The following is a 23,006-nucleotide window of genomic DNA, read 5'->3' as shown; positions in this document are numbered from 1 at the left end:
AGCTCTTTATTGTTTTTTATTGAACATTCATAGTATGGAAAAACAGCTTGTCTGTTTCTGTGCGACCATCCCTTGCATGTCCAATGATGGTGTTTTGCAAACAGGACATCCAGTAGTATGATAAAGATGTACTCGTCATGGGCGCACCAAGATGACAGAGGCCGTTTTCACGCCCATTATTCGAGCTAGTAACTATCCCCTGTCCCACCAATTCCACCCTTACTTCCAAAAAGAAATATGAAGACCAGCCTAGGGCATTTATGTATTGTCAGTTTTGTCCTAGGGCCTCGAGCATTACTAAAAGAATAACGACTGATTAGAGAGAGTTGCTAACACAGGTTGGATAATCACTAGTCAGTCATGTACCGCTTTATTTTATTCTATTTTTTGTATGTACTAGTAGGTATGGACGAGATGCGAACAGTGAACGTACAAGAAACGAAGTGCTCGCTCGATACACTCGACACTCGGCTAGCACTTTCTTCTCTCTTCAGCCCCGGCCCTTTCAATCTCGGCAAGTAATAGAACTAAGTTGGAGTCCCTAATTTTGTAGTTGAGCACTCTTCCTTGTAGATGCTGTCTTCAGTGGTAGGTGAATAGTTCATCGTTCTGGCTTTAGGTCGAATTTTGCTCGCAATCACTCCATGTTTTTTTTTGTGTTCGCCATTATTCTCGTTTATGTATTAGCAATTTTGTTTTGCCTCTCCTCATCATTTGCTATGGGCTAGTAGCTGTATAGTAGCTTACTTCACTCTCCCTGTTTTTCGTGTTTTTTCCTTCCCACCACCGACCAATCCCAAGTTCCTGAAGATTATTCGGTGGTTTGTGATAATTCTTCTTATGGTTGTCCCAATTGTGATAAATTCCTAGGAATGTTCTGAAATGGAAGGGTGCTACTCCTCTCACGCGCCCTTCTAACCAATAATCTGCTTCTCTTCTCCTTTCTTCCTCCAACGTTATATATCCATCACTACTTTTTTTTTTTTTTTTTTTTTTTTGCTTGCTCCTGTCTTTGCGCCTCGTATAAGTAGCCCGTACAGCTGCTCTACCAGTTTTTGGTTTTGGCTTTTAGCTTTACTTTTTCTACTTCCTCACTTTCGATGGTGTTGTTGGTTTACTGCATATTAACTGAAGTGCTCCACTGAGATGTAATATGTATACAAGGTAGGTTGTTGGGCATAGTACTGATTTACTGTAAACTACACACGTTGCAGGGTATTAGAGGCTTTTAGGGGCCACTATGGTGTGCTGTTCCCAGCCCTACTGGGGACGAAATAGTCTAATCAAAGCAGATAGTACGATTATAGGGCCTCACATATCGACTACCAATTTTAAATAAAAGATCTTTGTTTTACCATAAAGCGCACCTCTTCTTTTTCTTTTCTTTTCTTTCTTTTTTTTTAATTAATCTGATGCAAAGTGATATATATTGTCACTTCAACCAGGTTTTGCAACCCAAAGCGGCTTCTAGGCAACTATAGGCAATGAAAGAGGGGTAACTATACCAATACAGGAAGCAGAACAAGTAACCCCAGGAGAACTGCTTGTAGGGCCGCCAGGGGCTTGTGCCTACAAATATTAATATACAAAGGTTAAGCTTACATGGGCCTGTGATGATAAGCCAGTTCAATGCTTATTGTTCTTCAAAATGAACTTCTAGTCGAAACAGGGGGTCAAGATCATGGCGCTTGATCCTATCAAAGTATATGAACTGACTTCAGAAAGGAAAGACCAGTCACGGGCACCTTCCAACATGAAGCTTGGTAATGTCATGGATTTGGCCCTTCACATCGAGATACTTTCGAGAGTATTGGTTCAGATTGGGTGGCCCAAGCTTTATCTGTTATATTATGTATTCACTAGGTGGAAGCCGCTATGCTTCAGCTAGGTATGATGCCTCCGCTCGCGTGCGCTATGTGAGATGCAACCTATTTATTTGACGGACTCCAGATCGAAGTTGGCAGAGATGGCAAGGCGTTACAGCTGTGGGATGCGACAGCAGGGCAGAAGATGATGAAGCTGAAGAAATATAAGTTTGAGCTCAAACAAACTATGTTTTCGTCTAATGGCCATAGAACCGTGTTGCATTGTTCCGCTGATCATCGTCTAGATGCGTCTAATGATGATTGAAACTGGCTTAGGATGCCCAGAGCATTCGATATCCGTCTAACGGGAAAGTCACTAATCTGCTCGCCTCGTAGATGGTATATTAGTTAGTGGGATATGTAAGCAAGGAAAAGCGCCAATGTCCTTCAAGGCATTCCAGTGCAATCGAAGAGCTAAAGTGGATATCAATATGGGTTGCTTCCATAGTAGCGTACTTAGAGAAGCAAAAAAAAAAAAAAAAAAAAAAAAAAATCAAACTCAAGAAGTCAAGAGATAGCAGGGAAGAGGATTGGACACCAATTAAGAAACGCTTCTCTCCTTCCCCTTTCTCCCAAGTCGGGATATATGAGAAGAATACATACAGCCTTCTGACAAAGAGTTCTGGTTGTTTTCATTTGAGGAGCAAGACTTTAATGAAGTCTATGGTTTTACTTTAGAAATAAAAATAAAAATAAAAAACACTTCTTTTTCTCTCGCCTGACAAGAAAAACTGGCTTCTAAAAAAAAAAGGAAAGAACTTTGTCTCCTTTGCCATTTTCATTCAAACACTTCTACTTTTTTTTTATTTTTTTTTATTCATTATTGACTAAACGAAGCAGAGGATTTTTTTATATTGCAAATGAAAAACTTCAAGAGAAAAAAAAAAAAAAACAAAAAAAAAAAAAAAAAAAAAAAAAAGAGTCATTGAATAAGTTTGGTTTGATGGCGTTGCTCCACTCTTTTTGATGGGTTTTAGCAACAGACAAAATAACTCGTTTCCAATACATTCATGGATTACACATTTTCATATCTTATCGAAAGAATATCTTCAGATGTAATTTTGATTTCTTTATTCTTCATTAACTAGCCAGCTATCGATTTTTTCTTTGATCCAGTCAAAGACTTGCAACTCGAGTAGAAAAGTTAACTAAATAAAAACTATTTTTCTTTTTTTAAAATACGATGGAAATGCTCCAGGCACCACATCAGATATATACTAACAATATTGGAGAGGGATAAGGATAGAGTATGACAATAAAACCACCTATATGATCTCAGATCATAAAGGGTATACAGCAAAGTCAATTTAGACAGCGCTGTTGAAGACCAAGCGGTTGGGAGAGCCGCGGAGGTTGCCAGTGATGACGTTGGGGGTGGCAGTCTGGCGCAATCTGTCGTACACAGCCTGAGGTGAGGTGAGGGAGCCGTCAGCGCTCATGATAAGAGCAGCAACACCAGCAACGTGAGGAGAAGCCATCGAGGTTCCAGAGATGGTGTTAGTGGCAGTGCTACCACCGATCCAGGCAGACTTGATGTTGACACCAGGTCCGAAGATGTCAACACATTGTCCCCAGGAAGAGAATGAGGCAATGTTGTCGTTAATGTCAGAGGCAGCAACGGTGAATGAGCCTTGAGCACCAGATGGAGAGCCATTGCAGGCATCAGCGTTGGGGTCGTTACCAGCAGCGACGATTGAGGGGATACCAGCATTGAAGAGGCGAGTCAAAGCAGAGTCAACAGACTGAGACTTGCCACCACCGAGTGACATGTTGACAACAGCCTTGGTGCCACGAGCACGCTGGGCAACCCAGTCCATACCAGCAATGATGCCAGAGAAGGAGCCAGAGCCTCGAGCATCCAAAACCTTGACACCGACCAAGGTGACCCTCTTGGCAACACCATATGAGCCACCACCGATGGTACCAGCGACGTGGGTACCGTGACCGTTCTCGTCAGTGTTAGCAGAGCCAGAGATGAAGTTGGCACCCATGGTGGCACGACCTTGGAAGTCGACGTGGCCAGTGTTGATACCAGTGTCAATGACGTAGGCAGTGACGCCAGCTCCAGCTTGGTCTTGGTAGTAGTAAGGAGCAGCAGAGTTGCGCTGGCGCTGAGAGACGCGAGGAAGACCCCAGGAAGGAGGGTTGCTTTGCTGGAGAGTGTTGATGGTGACAACCTGATCCTCCTCAACGTACTCGACATCATCTGAAGCCAAGATCTCCTTCAAGGCAGCAGCATTGACAGTCATGGAGAAACCTTGGATGGCCTTGTACTGGCGGTTGATTGTGGACTTGCGACCACGGCCGTTCTGGCGGCGAGCAATGGCGTTGAACTTGGGGATGAAGTCAGTAACGTTCTTGCCTTCCTTGAGGACAACAATGTAAGAGTCAGGGACTGGCTTGCCACCGTTACCCCTGATCAAAGGAGCAGCTTCAACGCTGAAGAGAGCAACGCAGGATGCGATGAGGAAAATACCAGTGAACTTCATGGTTGGTGTTGTTTTTTTTTTTTTAGGTAGAGTTGAGAAGAGAGAGGCTTTTTTTGTTAGCTAGTGAGCTGGGAAGGGTTGAGAGATCTGAAGATGTGGATGAGGAGTGAAGAAAAAAAAAGGGAAATGGTGCATTGAGGCCGTTGCTTTTATACTCGTTTTTTTTGTAGAAGCAGCAGCAGTTACTATAGTTGAATGGAAGGTTCAAAGTTGGCACTTGATGAGATGCAGAGATACAATGTGCAACTCTCAATGATGGTGAAAGCACGAAAAGGGCTCATAACAAGGTTTGTAAACATCGTAAACATCCTAACAGTCAAGCCATTCAGGGTTCATCGCCATGTCTCTGTGTCTCTTTCTCTCTCTTTCTCCTGTCCTCCAACTTTGACCTGCAGGAACATTAGAGTACATAGTTTAAAATACATAGTACATTGGGGATATTACAAATTAGATGAAAAACAGGGTTCAGCTCACATTGTAGTCAGGGCCTTGACAAGCTGTAGGAAAGAGAGGGCTCTATCAAAGGATCAGAAGAGGCAAAAAGGCCAGACTGTTCAAAACAACAACAGTATCGCCAATTTTATTTGGTCACGATACCTTATATTTTTAATCTAAAAACGATGATTGAATTGTTCTGGTGGCATCTCACTACGTGACGGACTTGCAACAATACTCGTAACAAGCGAGCTAATTGGCTGCCAATACACTCGAAAGTATTCAAAAAATATAAGGTATCGCGACCAAATGAAACGGGCTATAATATAAACATTTATTAGCGACATTGGTTAAGAATGTATGAAAAAGTATACAATATCTCTCTGCATAATAAACATGTATTTAATAAGTAATATGAAATAAATACTGGTTTTGTTTGTTTGTTTTGCCCTGCTGATCAGGCTTTAACTTTCGGTTTCTTGCCCTGGGAAATACACAAAGCGCAGAAAATATGCATGTCCTCACATTTGAATAAAAAATGCTAGGCCTTCTTTTGCAGGCAACCTGCATGTGTCTCTTGTTATTATTATTTTAAACATGTTATTGAAGTGATCCATGGCGCATTGGTCCATGTAGCCCATTCCAGCTTGGTTAGATTGAGACCAACCAGAAGTGAATGTCTTTCTTTTATCTGTCTACTCCTCTCTGTCTATTGCATGCTGAAATATATTCTGAGCACAATCAATGTCATCTCGGCGTGTAACAACTGAACGCTTCATTCATGTCTATCCTCTCGGAAAATCTATCACATCCTTAGCCGTTTATTCTATTAGACGGAACCTGTCTCTTTTTATTTTTTTATTTTTTTATTTCATCAGCCGACATGACAAAGAACAGAGAATATGGTTTGGACCCTATTAAATGTTATGCAAGGGAGAAGGAAGTTTGATGAGGTATGACGCGAGAAATGAGATGGAGAAAGACCCTTTCCATTTACAACAATGCACACAAGAGTAACAGAAGATGCAGTATTAATTGCAATGCATTTTTACAAATGAATATTTAATGAGGAATCGGAAGAGGATGTCGGGGACTATCCCGCAAGCCCAAACGAAACAATGTATACAAATTGTAATAAATAAATGTGAGCCAGCTGTTGCAGGGTCAGAGATATGCTCTCTTGACTCTTCTCATTGTCGCGAACAGACATTTGCAACACAGACACATTATACATCTGTATAGTATGGTATGGATGTATCTGTGTTGGCAACAGAGACAATACCACACACGGACAGAGGAGAGATACATCATTAATTATGATCGTGAACCGATCTGAAAATAGCAAGGATAATGAAGATCTCATAAAGTATGTAATATATTTTATTACATATACATTTACATATATATTTCACTCTGCGAAAGAATAGAAAAAAAAGACTATCCCAAATGGAGTTGGAATGACTTTGACGCACGAATGAAAGAGTGCAGTGATAAGCATCCGATGAAGGCAAATCTCTTGTCTGCTGTCTTTCCCTATTGGCATTCCCAGCCTATTGTTTGTTGTTTGGCATGGACCGTTACGTTTTTTTCTCTTTCTCAGTTTAAATGATATGGGTTTATGGTTTATTTAATATCTATTTCATTCATTCGTTAATCCATTAATTGATTTCAAGTCGAGTGTTCTCCATGGCTATTCCAGGGAAAGGCGCGTCCGGGTCGCAGAGCCAATGAGGTCAGTTCTTTGTTTGTTGTTTATTGGAAATGAAATTAAAGTATATATATATATATATAACTTGGGAGTCATCTATTACCTTTATCAATCTATCAAGTTATTCAAATACTAAAGTGTAAATAAACATGAGAATAAATGTAAACAGGGATGGAATGGAGAGTGGATTATCCAATTCATTTCTAAAATATATTCTGTTCCTCTATATACCTTCCCATCAGCGCTTTCGTTTATGTGAACACGGAGCAACTTCCCACCACTTGAGCTATTTTTTTTTTTTTTTTTTTTTTTTTTTTAAAAAAAAAAAAAAAAAAAAAAAAAAAAAAGAGAGAATTACTGCGGATGCATGATATATACTATTGCAGCGTTTGCATTCCCCATGACATTTTGTAGGGCCAATCTCTCTTCTTCCTTGTATATATGAATGAATATTTGTATCATTATTTTCATATTTTTGTTTGAATCTGATGGAAAAGGTGGTGGGTAATCGTCTGTTGGTGCCCAGTCATGATATGTCAAACAATCATGCACCAGGGTTGGGCCTAAGCCGACTAAACGGCTACAAACTACAAAGAATAAAGCGATGGAAAGCAAAAATACAAAACAGACATGTGCAATACCAACATGGGTCTCCTCAACCCTCCACGGAGAATCGATGGCGACATCTGATGGGAATCAAGCTAGTTGAGCCTTGTCATTGGCCAGACTCTAAAAAAATTAAAATAACAAGCATACCATGGTCCCAACACAGGACAACAGAAAACAAACAAGCAATAAACAACTATCAAGCAAACAGCAAACAGCAAACAGAGAAGAACAAAGGCAAGGCGGCAGGGCCTTCTTCTGTTCTAGGTCCCTTGATTGATTGAATCTAGTCCAGATATATATATTGCATACACATTTACATATACACAAATAAAAAAAGGATACTGGCAATGTGGAAACAACGGTTTGTTTGTGCGATCATCCCTTGCAGATGTGTTTATTATGGAGTATGGGGGAAAGCAGTCTTCACATCCATTATCCGAGCTAGTAGCTCTCTCCTGCCCACCCTTACTTCATTCTTCTATCGTACCGAGAAAAAAAAAAGAAAAAGAAAAAGAAAAAGAAAAAGAAAAAAAAACTGAGGACTAACCTAGGGCGTCAGAAAGTCTCGAGTATCACTAAAGGATTGATGGTACAGATACTGGCGAGGAATGCCACCATGGGAGATATGGATAAATGCCTAATGCTCTGCTTTGTGTTCACACAACCGCGTGCTTCTTGCATTCCCCAGCCAACCAATGGCAATCCAGCGGCAAAAAAAAAAAAAAAAAAAAAAAAAGCAAGTCAGTCACCTTTTTTGATTTCTTTGTAATAAACCTTACAGAAAAGGAGCAAGAGGAACAGAGCAGAAAGGCTCTCCCAAATTAACCATGTGCTTCAAATAAGCTGATTATTCAACTTTTGCTCCTTCCAGTATATGCTACATCATTGGCCAAGTTATGGTTCTCACCATGTTTCTATTCAGAATGTTTCCTCAAAGTCAACCTTGTCAAGAATACAGTATAATATTTATCTCGTGTGCATATACAATGCTGTACATGTTCATGTATACACACATATCACCCCATCTTTTGCCAATCTTGATAATCGCTTTTTATTTTATTTTTTGTTTTGTATCCATGTCACAACAACGAGGTCCATGCAAGGAGCGGATTGCGGGGCGATGCAAAAATGAAAAACAATAGACAGTAAACAGTAAATAGCATATATAAAATTCAATAATAATAATAATAATAATAATAATAAAAAAAAAAAAAAAAGAGTATTTTCACAGGATCATACGTTGGGAAAATGCCTACAGCGAATAGATGGCAAGTTGATTTGCTATTGCTATTGCTATTGTTGGGGGACCAAACGTTTTTTTTTTTTTTTTTTTTTTTTTTTCTTCCTTTCCATGGACATGCAAGGGTATTTCCTTGCATGTCGACATTATTATCAAACAAGTTTTCTTCATTCTCGTCCTCGTTCTTAATCTTAATCTCGTTGTCATTACCATTGCCAAAATTACACTTCTTCCACTCTTTCCTCCTTTCCTTTCTTTCTACCTTTTCTTTGTTGCTATTTCACCTTTTTATTATATATATATATATATATATATTACCGATTCTAGAATGAAGAAAGTCCTAATGAAACAAAGAGGTAGAATATGAAGAAAACCAGTTCAACGTGTATATGTAACCCTTTTCCTTCGAGAGCCTTGTCAAGAAGGTTTCTAATGCGATTGGCTGGTTCCTAGTCTGATCACACGCGCGAGTCGCACAAAAGGCGCCTGCAGGATAAATAAACAAAATGTTACTTCATCTATTCTACGTCGGTTCCTTGTATTCTCTAAATCCGATGCTCTCACATGCGCTGTCTACATGAATGTACAAAATTGTGTCCAGAACGGCGGCTCTTTTTTTTTCTGCAGATAGGAGAGATTCATACTGTATGCCGTAGATTAACATTCATCCTTTTTTCTCTGTAATCTCATGCATCTTCTGAACATTGACACCATCAAGCGTGTGTATGTGTGTGTGTGTGTGTGTGTGCAAAAAAGAAACCCCGCTCACTATGCACCATCATTTCGACCTCACTCGACCTGGATTGGAGTTCGATAACTTTCGTCATAACGCATCAAAGTATTTCAGGTCCCGTTCTCATGTTTAATATAACATGATTATATATTATATTATATTATATATATAATGTATTATAAATATATATATAATATATATATACATATTGCATGTTTGCTGTATTTAGACATCTTCCCTCGATGTTCTCGGTTTTTTTTTAGGCTGAATTAATCTTATTTTACCCTTTAGATCGATCTCACAAACAAAATCATTTGCTGATCATACTAAAGAACTTGGGATCCTCTGCATTCTATGAACTTGGGTTTCCTTAAACTAAACTAAGGACTAAAATAAGGAACTGTGCCCCCATATAATATATATATACATATATATATATATACATGATGTGTAGAACAGATGTATGGATGTAAATAGATTATCAGTTATCCAAGATCCAAGATCCCATCAAGGCGCCTTTTTTCCCCACACATTGACAGAAAACAAACACGCTAGCGCCTCTGTTGTTGCTGTTGTTTTTTTACGCCCATTCTAAAGGAATGTTCATTAACCTATTCTCAAAATAAAACAAACAGAGAAGGATAGAATGGAGTATGTACATGAATATAGAATACGATGATAGTATATATATATAATACATGTATATATGATTAACTTTGATAAAAAATTGTTCATGAGAATGTGTTACGTGCGCTATTGTTCTTCTTCTAATCCAAACATTCCATTTTTTCATTCTCTTCTTTCATTTTTTTTTTTTTTTTTTTTTTTTTTTTGAATAAAGAATAAAGACAAGAGATATAGCCGTTACCCTATTCTCATTATGAACAATATAAAATCGGTTTTAGTATGATATATTATATAATAAATGTCATTACATATATACATATTGTCATTATGATCGTCGGCCATTATCATTCATTGACAAATGGCTTTTATATCTATTATAGAAAAAAAAAAAAGCTTCATGGGCCATTTTATCCTTGCACATCCATGCAGCGTTTTCTGTCCATCATTTCCTACTTATCAGCATCAGCATCAGCATCATCATCATCATCTAGAAATATACACATATTCTTCCAAACTCCAAACTCCAGACGATTTTTTGTTGTTGCTGTTGTTTATTTGTTATTATAAACATACTTGGTTGTTATAGTTTGTTGGATAGTTCTCCTCCATCCATTTTGAATGGATATTATATATATATACTTTTAGGTTGATTTGATAATCTTTTTTTTTTGTTTTGTTTTTTTTTTTATACTCTCCCAATCGCAAACTATCATCCTTATGGATTCTCATGGACTCTCATGGGAAAATAAACATAGACGACCACTAAAACAAAGTTTTCTCTGAATATTGTGGCCGCGATGTTTGAAGATGTGATAGTCTATCCTAGGATCATCTGATCCTAGGAAATTTGGAAATCTGATTATTATTAACGCTGCTATTACGCGCGTGATATATATATTATATATTTTCCTTATACCTTTCTACTTTCATATTCCCAAGAAACAAAAAAGTTGCATTCACAAAACACCACCAGTGATCTCTCCATCCTTTCACTGCATCTTGTATAATTTAACCTCCCATTACAATCTTTTTCTTTCCCTCGTGAGTGCTTCCTCATTCGAGAGAGACAGACAATGCTGGCTGTGGTGGAAGCTTTGTTCAGGAAGGAGAAGGAAAATGTGTCTACACCAATACTGGCTTTTCGGCAACATTAAAAGTAAACTCAAAATAGGAAGAAAATCGTTGATGGTGGCTGTGAACTTGTGAGGAAAAGAGGAATGAGCGGGCGAAGAAGTCTCAAAAAGAGTCTATCAGACTCCTCCTGGATCCATGCCATCAGTCCAGCCTGAGTATAGGGCATTTATCTGTCTACCAGCTTCATTTGCCATGAGTTGGCCTCTGTTCTAAATTAGCCAACTTGAAGACGTCGATACATCGTAGGCCAATTAAGGTTGTAGTGACGCCATACGGTAAGCTCTCTCATCACGAAAAGGACATCTTTTTGCCTCTAGTCCCTGGTACTAGACTCCGTGATCATCAAACGCATATCTCATTGCTCTAAACTTAGGATCGTTCTTTTTTTTTTTCTATAGTTGACTCTCTAAAGGGCCCTCGTTTGGGAGACTCATTGGAACGGTTCAAAACTAGTGACGTCCACGAAATTAACCAAGCTGATGAAGAGGAGAATACGAGCCGAGGAAAGAGTATGGGCCTACCAAGGGTGACCGAACTTTCAAAAACACCTACCTTTATCGCTAGAGCACCACTACCTTGAATGAAGAGACAAACAATTGATCTGGGACGCTTCACAGGGCAGGAAAAAAGCCCTGTGCGGTATATTATGCAAGATATCAATGCAGCTCTGTTCAGGTTGCTTTTAAAAATAAAACTTGACCTGAGCCTTCTGTTGGCTTGATGTTGCAAAAAAACAAAAAAAAAAAAAAAAAAAAAAAAAAAGTAGCTGACGAATGAATATACGTAAGAGAAAAAAACATTCACTTTGTAATTTGGGCTTTTCCTTTTTTTTTTTTTTTTTTTTTTTGTTTGTTTTTGGATTAATGGTGTTCAAGAGAAGGAGGGAGGGGAAGGCAGTGCTTCCCGCCACAGACAAATACAAATATTTTGTCATTCATTCCTTTCACCGTTGCGCAGCCCTTTTACAAATGGACAGCATTAATCGGATATGGCATAGAGATGGTACTAACAAATCTATTTTGGTATACAACTTTGGGATGAAAAGATGATAAATTGTCATCTTGACTAACTATTATCCATTATCTATCGCGTTTGAAAGTATTCCCATTCTTATTGTTCCCATTGTTCCCATTGTTCCTTCATGCTCGCACTCGTGATTGCTTTTTTTTTTTTTTTTTTTTTTGGTGCGGTTACGATGCAGTTATGATGCGGTGCAATGCGGAACATAAGAGTCATCGTTCTTTTCAAAGAACTAAGAAAGAGAGAAGCAGGTTAGCCTCTAGAGTTATTTTTACAAAGCTTTGGCATGTGTTTGTAAAAGAAAAAAAAAAAGAAAAAGAAAAAAAAAAAAAGGAATAGACTGCAGATCTTTTTTCTTTTTTGTTGTTGTTGTTGTTGTTATTGTTCACTTTTTTATTTTATTTTTTTATTTTTTTTTTGCAAACTGGCTCTACGTCGTTCTAAATGTTAAGGTTGCTAGGGATATTTTTTTTTTTTAAAAAAAAAAAAAAAAAAAAAAAAAAGAAAGATGAGCGTCGAGCATTTCTAACTTTGGGGAGGATTTTTCGGTCATTTTTAAAAAAAGAGCACCTTTTTTGACAACGTTAAACAAATCTATTCCGGACCTTTTTTTTTCTGTCATACATCGACCTGCCCTATTTAGGACGCGCGAAGGATTGAAAAAAAAAAAAAAAAAAAAAAAAAAAAAAAAAGGCCGTAGAAAGGCTTTCGTTTGGGGCAATCTTTTTTTTGTTTTGTTTTTGTTTTAACCATCATTAATGGCCGAGTAATCGATACTGCAGAGTGAGCAGAGCTGGTTTCAGTCAAAAGCGCTTTTTTTTTATTTATTTCCAGCTTTCCACAAGTCTACAAGTCTGAGTATGTATTGACAATAAAGCCTCTAGTGCGGCGCAAATGTTGTAGTCAATGAACAATGAACAATGAACAATGAACAGCCCATCTGATTCATCAAGGCTTTATTCTTTTTTATTTCTTGTGGTTATTCCCTTTGACGCTTTTTTTTTTTTTTTTTTTTTTTTGGCTAAAAGGAAAAATAAAAAGAATCTACCAGAGTAAGTGCTCTTTTCCCCAACGTTTATTAGATCCAGCAAGTTCCTCTTTTAGCTCATTGTATCGAGAGGGGAAAAAAAAGAAAGAAAAAAAAGGAGCCAACAGTACCAATAAGGCGAATAAGTAAAATAAAATAATAAAAAAAAAAAAGCTCTTTTACAGAGATGCTTTTTTGCAATGATGGCTGAGGTAAAAAAGAAACAAGTTTCAATTGAGAAAGATCCCATTGTTGGGTTGGTTTTTATTATTGTGGCGATGGTTATCTACAGCCTTTTGGGCTTGACGATTCCTTCCAAAGCCTGGCTTGAGCTGACTTGATTTGACTTGGCTTGACTTGATTCGGGCTTGACTTGGCTTGACTTGACTTGAATAGGGCTTGATGATTTGACTACAAGTTGGACTTTAGTAGTAAAGCCCTTATTCATCGTCCATCGTCAAGCCACAGCTGTGTGCTCAGATCGATATAAAAGTCCTCCCTTTTTTAAACATTTTTTTATTTTTTATGTTTTATTTTTTATTTTTTATTTTTTATTTTTTATTTTTTTTGCTCATCAATCAAAACCACTCTCAACATTTGGTGCCTGACCAATCTTATCTCCTTAACATCTTTTTAATTTTTTTTTACTTTTTACTTTTTACTTCTTCATTCTTCATTCTTCATTCTTCTTTCTTCTTCTTTCTTCTTTCTTCTTTCCTTTCCTTTCCTTTCCTTTCCTTTCCTTTCCTTTCCTTTCCTTCCATTCCTCCCTTCCTCAAGTAGTTCATCTTTTCTTTTACCATAGAGTCTTCTTCATTCTTAAGCAACATCTCCTTCCAATTTTCAATTTTCAATTTTCAATTTTTTTTTTTTAAACAATTCGCTCCGCTTTTCCTTTCCTTCCCTTTCGGATAGCATCCATTGTTTTTAAATACTTGATAATAGCCTTTTTACCATTACACATATTCATTTTGACAATGGACGGATCATATTTTGAGGATGCACTCGGAACTGTCCGACTTGTTCTAAAGAAGCGGATCAATCACGCTGCACAAATCTCATTGGCAAATGGTACATTAACATTATTATTATTTTTATTTTATTTTTCCCTCTTTCTCTCTCTCTCTCTCTCTCTCTCTCTCTCTCTCTCTCTCTCTCTCTCTCTCTCTCTCTCTCTCTCCTCGCACGCATACAACGATAAAAAAAAAAAAAAAAAAAAAAAACACGCTATGCATGGCAATGCATGGCATGGTATGTGCAGTTGCCATTGATTACAAAGCGAACAGGAATGGAGAGATTTTGGAGATTTTTTTTATTATTATTATCATTTCTATTTCTCTTTTGATTGAACACAATGCTACAACCTAAATGTTACACTTCTTTTCCCCCAACTCATCCATCCATTGACTAAACTGACCTTTCTTTTTTTTTTTTTTTTTTCTTTTTTCTTTTTTCTTTTGAAACATTCAATTGATAGATATTATTTGCATTGCTGCAGGTTTAAGGTAAAAAAAAAAAAAGAAAAAGAAAAAAGAAAAAAAGTTAAATTGCTTCGCGGATATTACATTTTTGTCCATCGTTCATTGGAAGGGTCATAAGCAATACTGAAAGAGAAGAGAAGAGGAAGAGAAGAGGAAGAGAAGAGGGAAAAGAGTGTGAGAGGAGAGGAGAGGAGAGAGAGAGAGAGAGAGAGAGGCGGGAACTTTAAAAAATATGCCGATCGGATCATAGTCTATCCGTTCATTAACTTTTTTTTTTTTTTTTTTTTTTTTTTTTATCAACACATTCATTCATCCATTCATGCATTCATATGAATGTGTATATCTTACATGTTCGAGTCATATTATATCTTGCTCAATTGCTTATCTTTCATTCACTTTGTCATCTCCACCTTTTTTTTTTTTTTTTTTTTTTTTTCTTCTACTTCTTCTTCTTCTTCTTCTTTTGATCGTGGAGATAAGAGTTGACAATGTAGAAGGAAAAAAAGAAGAAGGAAACGTGGGCTCCACAATTGGTTTTCACAGGATTTTAATATTTCTGCTTCAACTTTAATATCAATCCTCCTTCTCTTCCTTCTCCTTCTCTTCTTTCTCTACTTTTTCTTCTTCTTCTTTTTCTTCTTCTTCTTCTTCTTCTTCTTCTTCTTCTTCTTCTTCTTCTGGTTTATATGAATGAATGAATTTCTTGTCGACTAACAGACATAAATACTTGTGTTTTTCTTCTTTTCTATTTATTATTCACTAGATCAGCATCCTTGGTCGATCAATTGTTCCTGAATGAGAATGATATCGAAAGGTTTCAATCTCTTTTCCATCATGTATGTACATGTATATATGAATATTGGTGATAAGCGCGTAATTTGCCTTTGCCTTTGCCTTTGCCTTCACATTTCTGCTTTTTTGATTTCTAAGCACGGTTCTCAAAAACATTACCGAGAGGAAAATCTTTTCTTTTTTTGCTCTCAAAAAATAAGAAACTTTTTCTTTTTGTTTCACAAACATTAAAAGGACGTTGCGTTGCGCACAACAACCATTCTTTTACTAATCCATTTCCCCATTTCCATTTTTTTTTTTTTTTTTTCCCTCCTATAAAACAATACGCTTTGTGGATCAATTAGTCTGCCAGGTTTAATGAATTGGACTTGTTGAGCATTGGAGAAGATCATGTGTTTATTATCCATCGTCAATTGCTGTTACAGGACATTCATGATTATCTCACAGGATCGCCCAAGGGTCTTCAACGCGTCTTTGTCAATGTGGATCATCATCTGTCACAACCTGAAATTGTAGGTTTTTTTTTCTTTTTTTTTTTTTTTTTTCTTTTTTTTTTTCTTCTAGAAAGAATCTTTCCCGACGCACATTGATTGACTCATCCCCCCCCTTTCTTTCTTTCTTTTCATCCTTTTCTTCAACAGATGCCTTGTAATCGTTATAGAGCTTTGGAAGATTACGTTCGCGATGTGTTATTACCAGAGATTGAGCGGAGGATAAAATCATGGGATCAAGCTGAACAGTCATATCAGCCTCTAATTGTGCCCAACAAACTCTCGTTAGTAACATTGACAGGATGGTTGCTGAGCTATCCTGTCAATTATGTCCTACCGGGACTTGGCCGACGATATAGCAGTGGGGCAGGAAGAAGAGTAGGGACAGCGGATTCAGATTCAGATTCAGAAGAGTTTAATGATGATGGAGCAGAGGATGAGGATGAGGATCAGGACAATGGAAGGAACGCGCTTGCAAACCAGGTACTGGTGGTAACAAGGGTCAATCTGCAACCGAACCCGGAGGTAGAAGGGTTGAGTCATCATTGTCTATTGAGTTTCTCCTATCCGTCCGAGTTGGCAGAACGATTTGTGGATCGCTCGTCACCTACACCACCGTCTCCTCTCTCACCTGAGGTAGAGAAGGATGAATATCAATTCGAGTCCTCGTCTGAGTCTTTGCCCACACCATCGCCTTCATCCTCATCCTTTTCAATGTCCTCTGCTACATCGACAACAACTACAGCAGCAACAACGGCATCATCAACATCAGTAGAAGAAAAAGAAGGCGAAGGATCGAACGCTCAGGAAGAGAATGAGGACGAACCATCATCATCATCATCATCGTGTTCATCGTCAATGCCGCTATCCCGATCGTTGTGCTCGGATACATTTGATCATAATCGACCTTTGCCATTTAGGAATCCGGATATCTATGCAGCAGGGAGGTCATTCCTGACACAGCTACACAACCGATTCCAGAAACAGAATATTTGGAAGTCATGGGAGGTTGGGCAACAATCTGTTGTACTCCCTGTTGTCGCCATGTAGGAAATAATAATGATAGTAATAACAATAATAGCCATATATAATAATAGCGGACAACGGGAGAAAGAAAGAAAGAAAGAAAGAAAGAGAGCCGTAGATACACACACACACAAAAAAAAAAAAAAAAAAAAAAAAAAAAAGCTGTGTTGTACGACATGGAGATAAGAGAAAGAAGAGAAGAGGTGGAGCATGCTTATCAACACCTTTCGCCGAAAGTGTCGACGCCCAAGTTTTATACGTTTATAATCACCGATCCATCCTCCTAATATAATCCTAATAAGCTTTAATGTCCTAATTATCCTAATAATCCTAATAATTTTAATAATCCTAATAATCCTAATAATCCTAATAATCCTAGTAGTCCCAGTGATTCTATCCTAATAACTCTTAATAAATCCTCTAATTTTACACGCATATACAAATATAATATATATAGTATATATAGATGTGTTAGAAAAAGAAAGAAAAGAAAAGAAAAAAAAAAAAAAAACCATTTGCCACACACACATGTATAACATGCAGCATATTGCATTAATATATAGCACATTAGACTTTTTTTTTTTTTTTTTTTTTTACACGTTGCATAAGGACATTCATGTGTATTACGCACGTTTTTTTTTTTTTTTTATGCCGTTTTTTTTTTTTCTTTTCTTCTTTTCCTTCAAAATATGTATATATAATACATATATATAATATACATGTATATCGAGTGAGATTTGTTGCATGGCATGTGTGGGGCGCGTTGGGTGCATGGATGCTCAAATAAATGGATAAATAAAAAAATAAAAAAATAAAAAAAAAAGTGCGTGCTATTTCATGTAATTAAATTCAGTTCAACAGAACTGAATGGGATAAAATGAATGAATGAAGTTAGTTGGGAGAAGGGGGGTATTTTTAAACAAACATAATGGCTAAAGATAGAATGCACGTGATACGCAGTGTTTAAATATATTCACCCTCCCCCCTTCAACCCCATCCAATGGTAACGATGAAAGGAGAGAAGGGAGCGAAGGTTTTTTCTTTTTCTTATTTATTTTTATACAACTAAAAAAATAAAATAAAAAAAAAAAACGAGGGTCGTCTTTCTCTTTCACTCACTCATTATCTCTTCAAAGATATATATATATATAAATACTTGCTTTGGTTAGGGGGGGAGGGAAACAAAGTAGATCACGCGAATGGAATGGTTAAAGAAGAAAAAGAACCAAAAGAGATGCATTTTTATACTGCTTTAATCAGAAGAGAAGAGGAGATAGAAAAGATTAAAAGACAGAAAGAAAGAAAAAAGAATAAAGAAGAAAAAAAAATGAAAGAGAGCTTGCTGAACTGAGTTTTTTGAATTGTAAAATGTTTATTTAATCTTTTTATATAGATACGATATATATTTATGATTGGCATGGCATGGCATGGCATGGCATGGCATGGCTAGGAATTGCTCCAGCCAGGCCCAGGAACGGAAATATAGACAAACGTCTTTTTTTGATGTGTTAAACATCTCGATCAATTAATCAATCAAGCACTGACTGATCAAATACCGACACGAACCTCGACTAACAACAACAACACCAAGGATAACGACAGAAGCATCAGTCAATAACAAGCCTTTGTCTTGTCGATCGAAAGAACAAAGAAAAGAAAAAAAAAAAAAAAAAAAAAAAAAAGGGCTTGGCCCAGTAGACAAAAGGGCTACTCTGACTGAACACGCTGTTGTAGTGATAGAAACCATAAATTATAAATTGTGATTTATAAATAATGCCAACCGAATTAGCGTCCATTTCCCCATGGGAGTGTATTAGCTGACACTAATTGACACACTCTCTTCACACTCTCTCTCTTCACACTCTCTCTCTTCACACTCTCTCTCTTCACACTCTCTCTTCACACTCTCTCTTCACACTCTCTCTTCACACTCCTGCTTTTAATCCAATCCAATCCTCTCTCTTTCTCTCTCTCTTTCTCTTTTTTCACCTGTCTTTATTTATTTATTTATTTTTTTTTCTTTCTTTCCATTCCATTCAATCACTCAATCACTCAATCACTCAATCACTCAATCACTCAATCACTTTGCTCTGTATATTTGGCTAATATCTTTTATTATTCTTATTCTTATTCTTATTCTTATTATTCTTATTCTTCTTCTTCTTATTCTTTTGCCACTTGTCCATTGCCCATTGTCCATTGTCCATTGTCCATGGTCCATTGGTCATTTATTGTTATTGCAATCATATTTTCCATTTAAACCTTACTTTCAACTTAGTCACTAGCACCCAATGGCTACATCAGATCATCTGCAAGGTCCGGTGGCTGTACCTCTCTCCGACATTGCCCCTGCTCCTGCCCCTGCTCCTGCGCCTGCGCCTGCTTCAACTCCAACTCCAGCTCCAGTCTCAGCTCCATCCACACCCACAGCAAATCCCGTTCCTCTCGGCACATTGCCTTCAACCACTCCACCCACTCCTGTTCCACGCTCTGTCCTTGCTGCTTCTGCCTCTGCCTTGGATACGACTACAACAGCAACAACAACTACTTCTTCTTCTTCTTCTTCTTCTTCTTCTTCTCCTTCTTCTCCTTCTTCTCCTTCTTCAAACACATCTGCTCCTGCACCTGTGGCTGAAACAGTGCCAACGACCACCTCGGCTACTACAACGTCCATCCCGAGGCCAACACATGTCAATATCCAGGAAGGAGTACCTTCTGGATCAGTCGTCAATGGCTCCCATATCAACACCTCCACAGCATCCATCCCAGTCCGTAGACGTACCCTGGCTGATTACAGACTCGGCAGGACCCTTGGTGAAGGATCTTACTCGACTGTAAGCAATCCTATTGATTCTATCTTTTATTTTACACTCATGTTGTATCCATTCTATGCTTTTTCCTTTCCTTTCATTCCAGCTTGCTTCATTCATCCTACTGCATGATTCATAATCACTTCAACCCTCAACTGATCATACACGTATAAAAAAAAAAAAAAAAAAAAGAGAGAATATAGAGTCGCTGTTGACTAGTCTCTAACCTAAACCTGGACGCGTAAGGGAGAGATATAATCTATTGTTCTTGCAAGAGTCTAATGATCAGAAAAAAAGAGGCTATTTTAGACAGGCCTATTCCCAATTATGCCTGTGCTACTCGAATAGCTTCTTTTTATCCTTTGCTCTTGGCAGGCTCGGGTTCCTTTGATCATTGTCACCTGAACGCCTTTTCTCTCTCTTTCTCTCTCTCTCTTGCCCCTATCCTCGGAGAGAATTCCTTTTTTTTTTTCCACGTTACTTTTTTACTTGTTCCCACCATCGTGAGATGAGGTTATTAAAAAGTAAAGAGTAAAGAGTAAAATGGAGAGGAAGGGAGCTTTGATCCTTTACCATCACCACCTATCATTACCACCACTCTTCCCATCACTCCAACATCATTACTTTTTTTTTTTTTTCTTTTTCTTTTTCTTTTTCTTTTTCTTTTCATTTTCATTTTCATTTTCTGCTCAATTGATATGGAATAGGTCGATTTTATTTTTACTCTATATATATATATATAAATATACATATTCTACTCCATCGGCGGTGGCCAAAAAAAAAAAAAAAAAAAAAAAAAAAATGCCTTTGCGCCCAATGGCTCTCGTTTTTTCTCATGTTCATGTTTACTCGAGTTTTTTTTTTTTTTTTTTTTTTTTCTTACCAATGGAATTAATTCTTCTTCCAGATCAAATTCTCTTGCAAATCAAAGCAATATGATTTTATTTTTATTTTTATTTTTATTTTTATTTTTATTCTTATTCTTAATCTTCATTTCTTCCAAAGGAGCAAAGAATCGTTGGGGATATACAATCAATAGCTACAGACAGATGGCGGGTAGAGATGGGGAATGAATTGGGTTATGATGCGGTAAAAAGGGTTACACACAAACAAAAGCATTCGAACCAACAAACAGGATCCAACTCGATTGTGTTTTGTTCGCTTGAGGGTCTGTGCCCTCTCCTTACTCCCTTTCCTCCCTTTTCTCTTTTTCATTTTTTTTTTTTTTTTTTTTTTACTTTACCCAGCAAAAGAAAGAAGAAGAAAAAAAATAATTGAGGATTGCTCTGATCGGATCCGCAACTTTCAATGTCCCATCTAAACTGATAACATCTGTCTTTTGTATCAACTAAAATCTTTCTTTCTTTCTTGCTTGCTTGCTTGCTCGCTTGCTTGCTTGCTTGCTTGCTTGACCACAGGTCGTCGAGGCTGTCGATCAATCCAACAGACGCAAATATGCAATCAAGGTCCTTGACAAGAGACATATTATTCGTGAGAAGAAAGTCAAATATGTCAACATTGAAAAGAATACGCTCTACAAACTCGACCATCCAGGAGTCGTCAAATTATTTTCTACTTTTCAAGACAACGCCAGTCTTTGTAAGTAATTTGTTGAGTCAACATTTTTTTTTTTTTTTAAAAAAAAAAAAAAAAAAAAAAAAAAAAAGTGTATGACAAATGAGATGTAACAAAAAAAAAAAAAAAAAAAAAAAAAAAATCAAGGAGATGTCATTGGGATAATGATCTGAAAAATGATTGTCATTGTTCAAGGAAAAACAACAACAATTACTACTACTACTACTACAATTGAGGAAGAAAAACAAACAAACAAACAAACATGCACTTAATCATTAAACATGGCCAGCAAAAGAGAGTGGGGGGGGGATTTGATTCTTCTCTTTTATTTGACTCCTACTTTCCTTCCCTTTTTTTTTTTTTTTTTTTTTTTTTTATTATTATTATTATTATTATTATTATTTGTTTTTAGCTTTTCGTGACTAACCATAATCGTTTCATCATTCACTATTAGACTACGTCTTGGAGCTTTGTGAAAATGGTGAACTGTTGACCTTCATCAAAAAGGTGAGGAATCATCCTCTTATCTGGATCATGTCAACGGATGGAGATGATGCTCAATCAGGACACTAAATCCCGATATACGATTGCATTTTTTTTTTTTTCCTCCTTTTTTTAATAGCTTGGCTCGTTTGATGAGAATTGTACCAAATTCTACGCGGCACAGATCTTGACCGCAATTGAATATGTTCATGGTCAGGGTGTTATCCATCGCGACTTGAAGCCAGAAAAGTACGTTCCAGAACAATCATATATCACCCATCAGCTTCATCGGGACACAGTAAAAAGTTTTTAGAAGAAAAAGAAAAAGAAAAGAAAAGAAAAGAAAAGAAAGGCTAAAATCCTATTGTTTCAATATCAATAGTATTCTTATGGATGATCGCATGTACATCAAGTTGACTGATTTTGGAACTGCAAAGATGTTGGAGCCATCCGAGGATGGGACAGAGTCCGATAGAGCCAACTCTTTTGTAGGAACTGCTGAATACGTCTCACCAGAACTTTTGACTGAAAAGGCTGCTTGCAAAAGGTATGGTATACATCACAGCAAGTTTTTTTTTTTTTTTTTTTTTTTTTTCTTCTTCTTCTTCTTCTTCTTCTTCTTCTTCTTCTTTACTACAAATACAATGTTCTCATCTTGAGCCCCTCTTTCTCCTCGCCTCCCCCCAATTTAGTTCTGACCTATGGGCATTCGGATGCATCATCTACCAACTCCTTGCAGGAAGACCACCATTCAAGGGATCAAATGAATATCAGACCTTTCAAAAGATTGTCAAGCTCGAATATACCTTCCCAGCAGGATTCCCCGCTACTGCCATGGACCTCGTCTCACGCCTTCTGGTCCATGATCCTAACGAGCGTTTGGGCGCAAACAACACGATCGACGAATTGAAACAACACCCGTTCTTTCTAGGTGTCCAATGGGACAAAATCTGGAGCCAACCTGCACCCAAATTAATGCCTTATTTGCCTCCAACGCCCGCTCACAATACCGAGCCCTTGCGTAGCGACCACGACGCTTGTCTCTGGGGCGTCAACCGCACAGGCGAGGCCCTGATGGTCGTCGATCCATTCAGAGAACTTGGTGATAGTGGCAGTAGCATGGACAACAGCGGCAGGAACAGCATGAATGATTCGGATGAGGGTCCTCATTCCGCTGTCCTTGCCCTTCCCGAGGTCACCAAGCCTTCAACCACAGCAATGGACAGTACAACGGCCCTTCCCCATCCAGTTGCTGCTGCGACCACGACAGCATCCCAGAGTCTGCCAGAGCTCGGAAGCACGATCGAAAAGGCGAGCACGGTCTCGGCCACGACTACTTCGGGACATTCCAAGACAGAATCCACTGTTTCGCCACAGCAGGGCATGTCCAAATCGGCCTCTGCTTCGGTAGTGAATGGCTCTCCCACGAAGCCGTCTACGTCCACGAATGGACACGCAAAG

At 37.8% G+C, this 23,006-nt stretch overlaps 3 protein-coding genes across 3 annotated transcripts; 2 read left to right on the top strand and 1 right to left on the bottom strand.

Moving 5' to 3' along the window:
* Nucleotides 1-527: 527 nt before the first annotated feature.
* On the bottom strand, nucleotides 528-1,773 carry BCR41DRAFT_367693 (hypothetical protein; the record flags this gene model as incomplete). Its single annotated transcript, XM_022026320.1, has 4 exons — nucleotides 528-671; nucleotides 748-944; nucleotides 1,506-1,569; nucleotides 1,717-1,773. 4 exons carry the CDS (start codon nucleotides 1,771-1,773, stop codon nucleotides 528-530), a joined length of 462 nt encoding a protein of 153 aa, XP_021885066.1.
* Nucleotides 1,774-13,459: 11,686 nt separating this feature from the next.
* Nucleotides 13,460-16,787, top strand: BCR41DRAFT_346673 (hypothetical protein). Its single transcript, XM_022022943.1, has 5 exons — nucleotides 13,460-13,958; nucleotides 14,365-14,392; nucleotides 15,132-15,204; nucleotides 15,505-15,672; nucleotides 15,802-16,787. Exons 1-5 carry the CDS (start codon nucleotides 13,865-13,867, stop codon nucleotides 16,699-16,701), a joined length of 1,263 nt encoding a protein of 420 aa, XP_021885065.1. The 5' UTR covers nucleotides 13,460-13,864; the 3' UTR covers nucleotides 16,702-16,787.
* A 2,181-nt stretch (nucleotides 16,788-18,968) lies between these two features.
* On the top strand, nucleotides 18,969-22,520 carry BCR41DRAFT_299990 (kinase-like domain-containing protein; the record flags this gene model as incomplete). Its single annotated transcript, XM_022020547.1, has 6 exons — nucleotides 18,969-19,511; nucleotides 20,906-21,043; nucleotides 21,531-21,569; nucleotides 21,685-21,794; nucleotides 21,928-22,092; nucleotides 22,238-22,520. Coding segments are annotated over 6 exons (1,278 nt in total), but the record flags the coding sequence as incomplete, so codon positions are not given.
* Between the last annotated feature and the right edge of the window lie 486 nt (nucleotides 22,521-23,006).

Source organism: Lobosporangium transversale (genome assembly GCF_002105155.1).
Source record: "Lobosporangium transversale strain NRRL 3116 chromosome Unknown BCR41scaffold_4, whole genome shotgun sequence".
NCBI classification, from domain to species: Eukaryota; Fungi; Mortierellomycota; class Mortierellomycetes; order Mortierellales; family Mortierellaceae; genus Lobosporangium; species Lobosporangium transversale.
The sequence above is the reverse complement of the archived record's forward strand: the minus strand, read 5'-3'. Positions and strand labels throughout refer to the sequence as shown.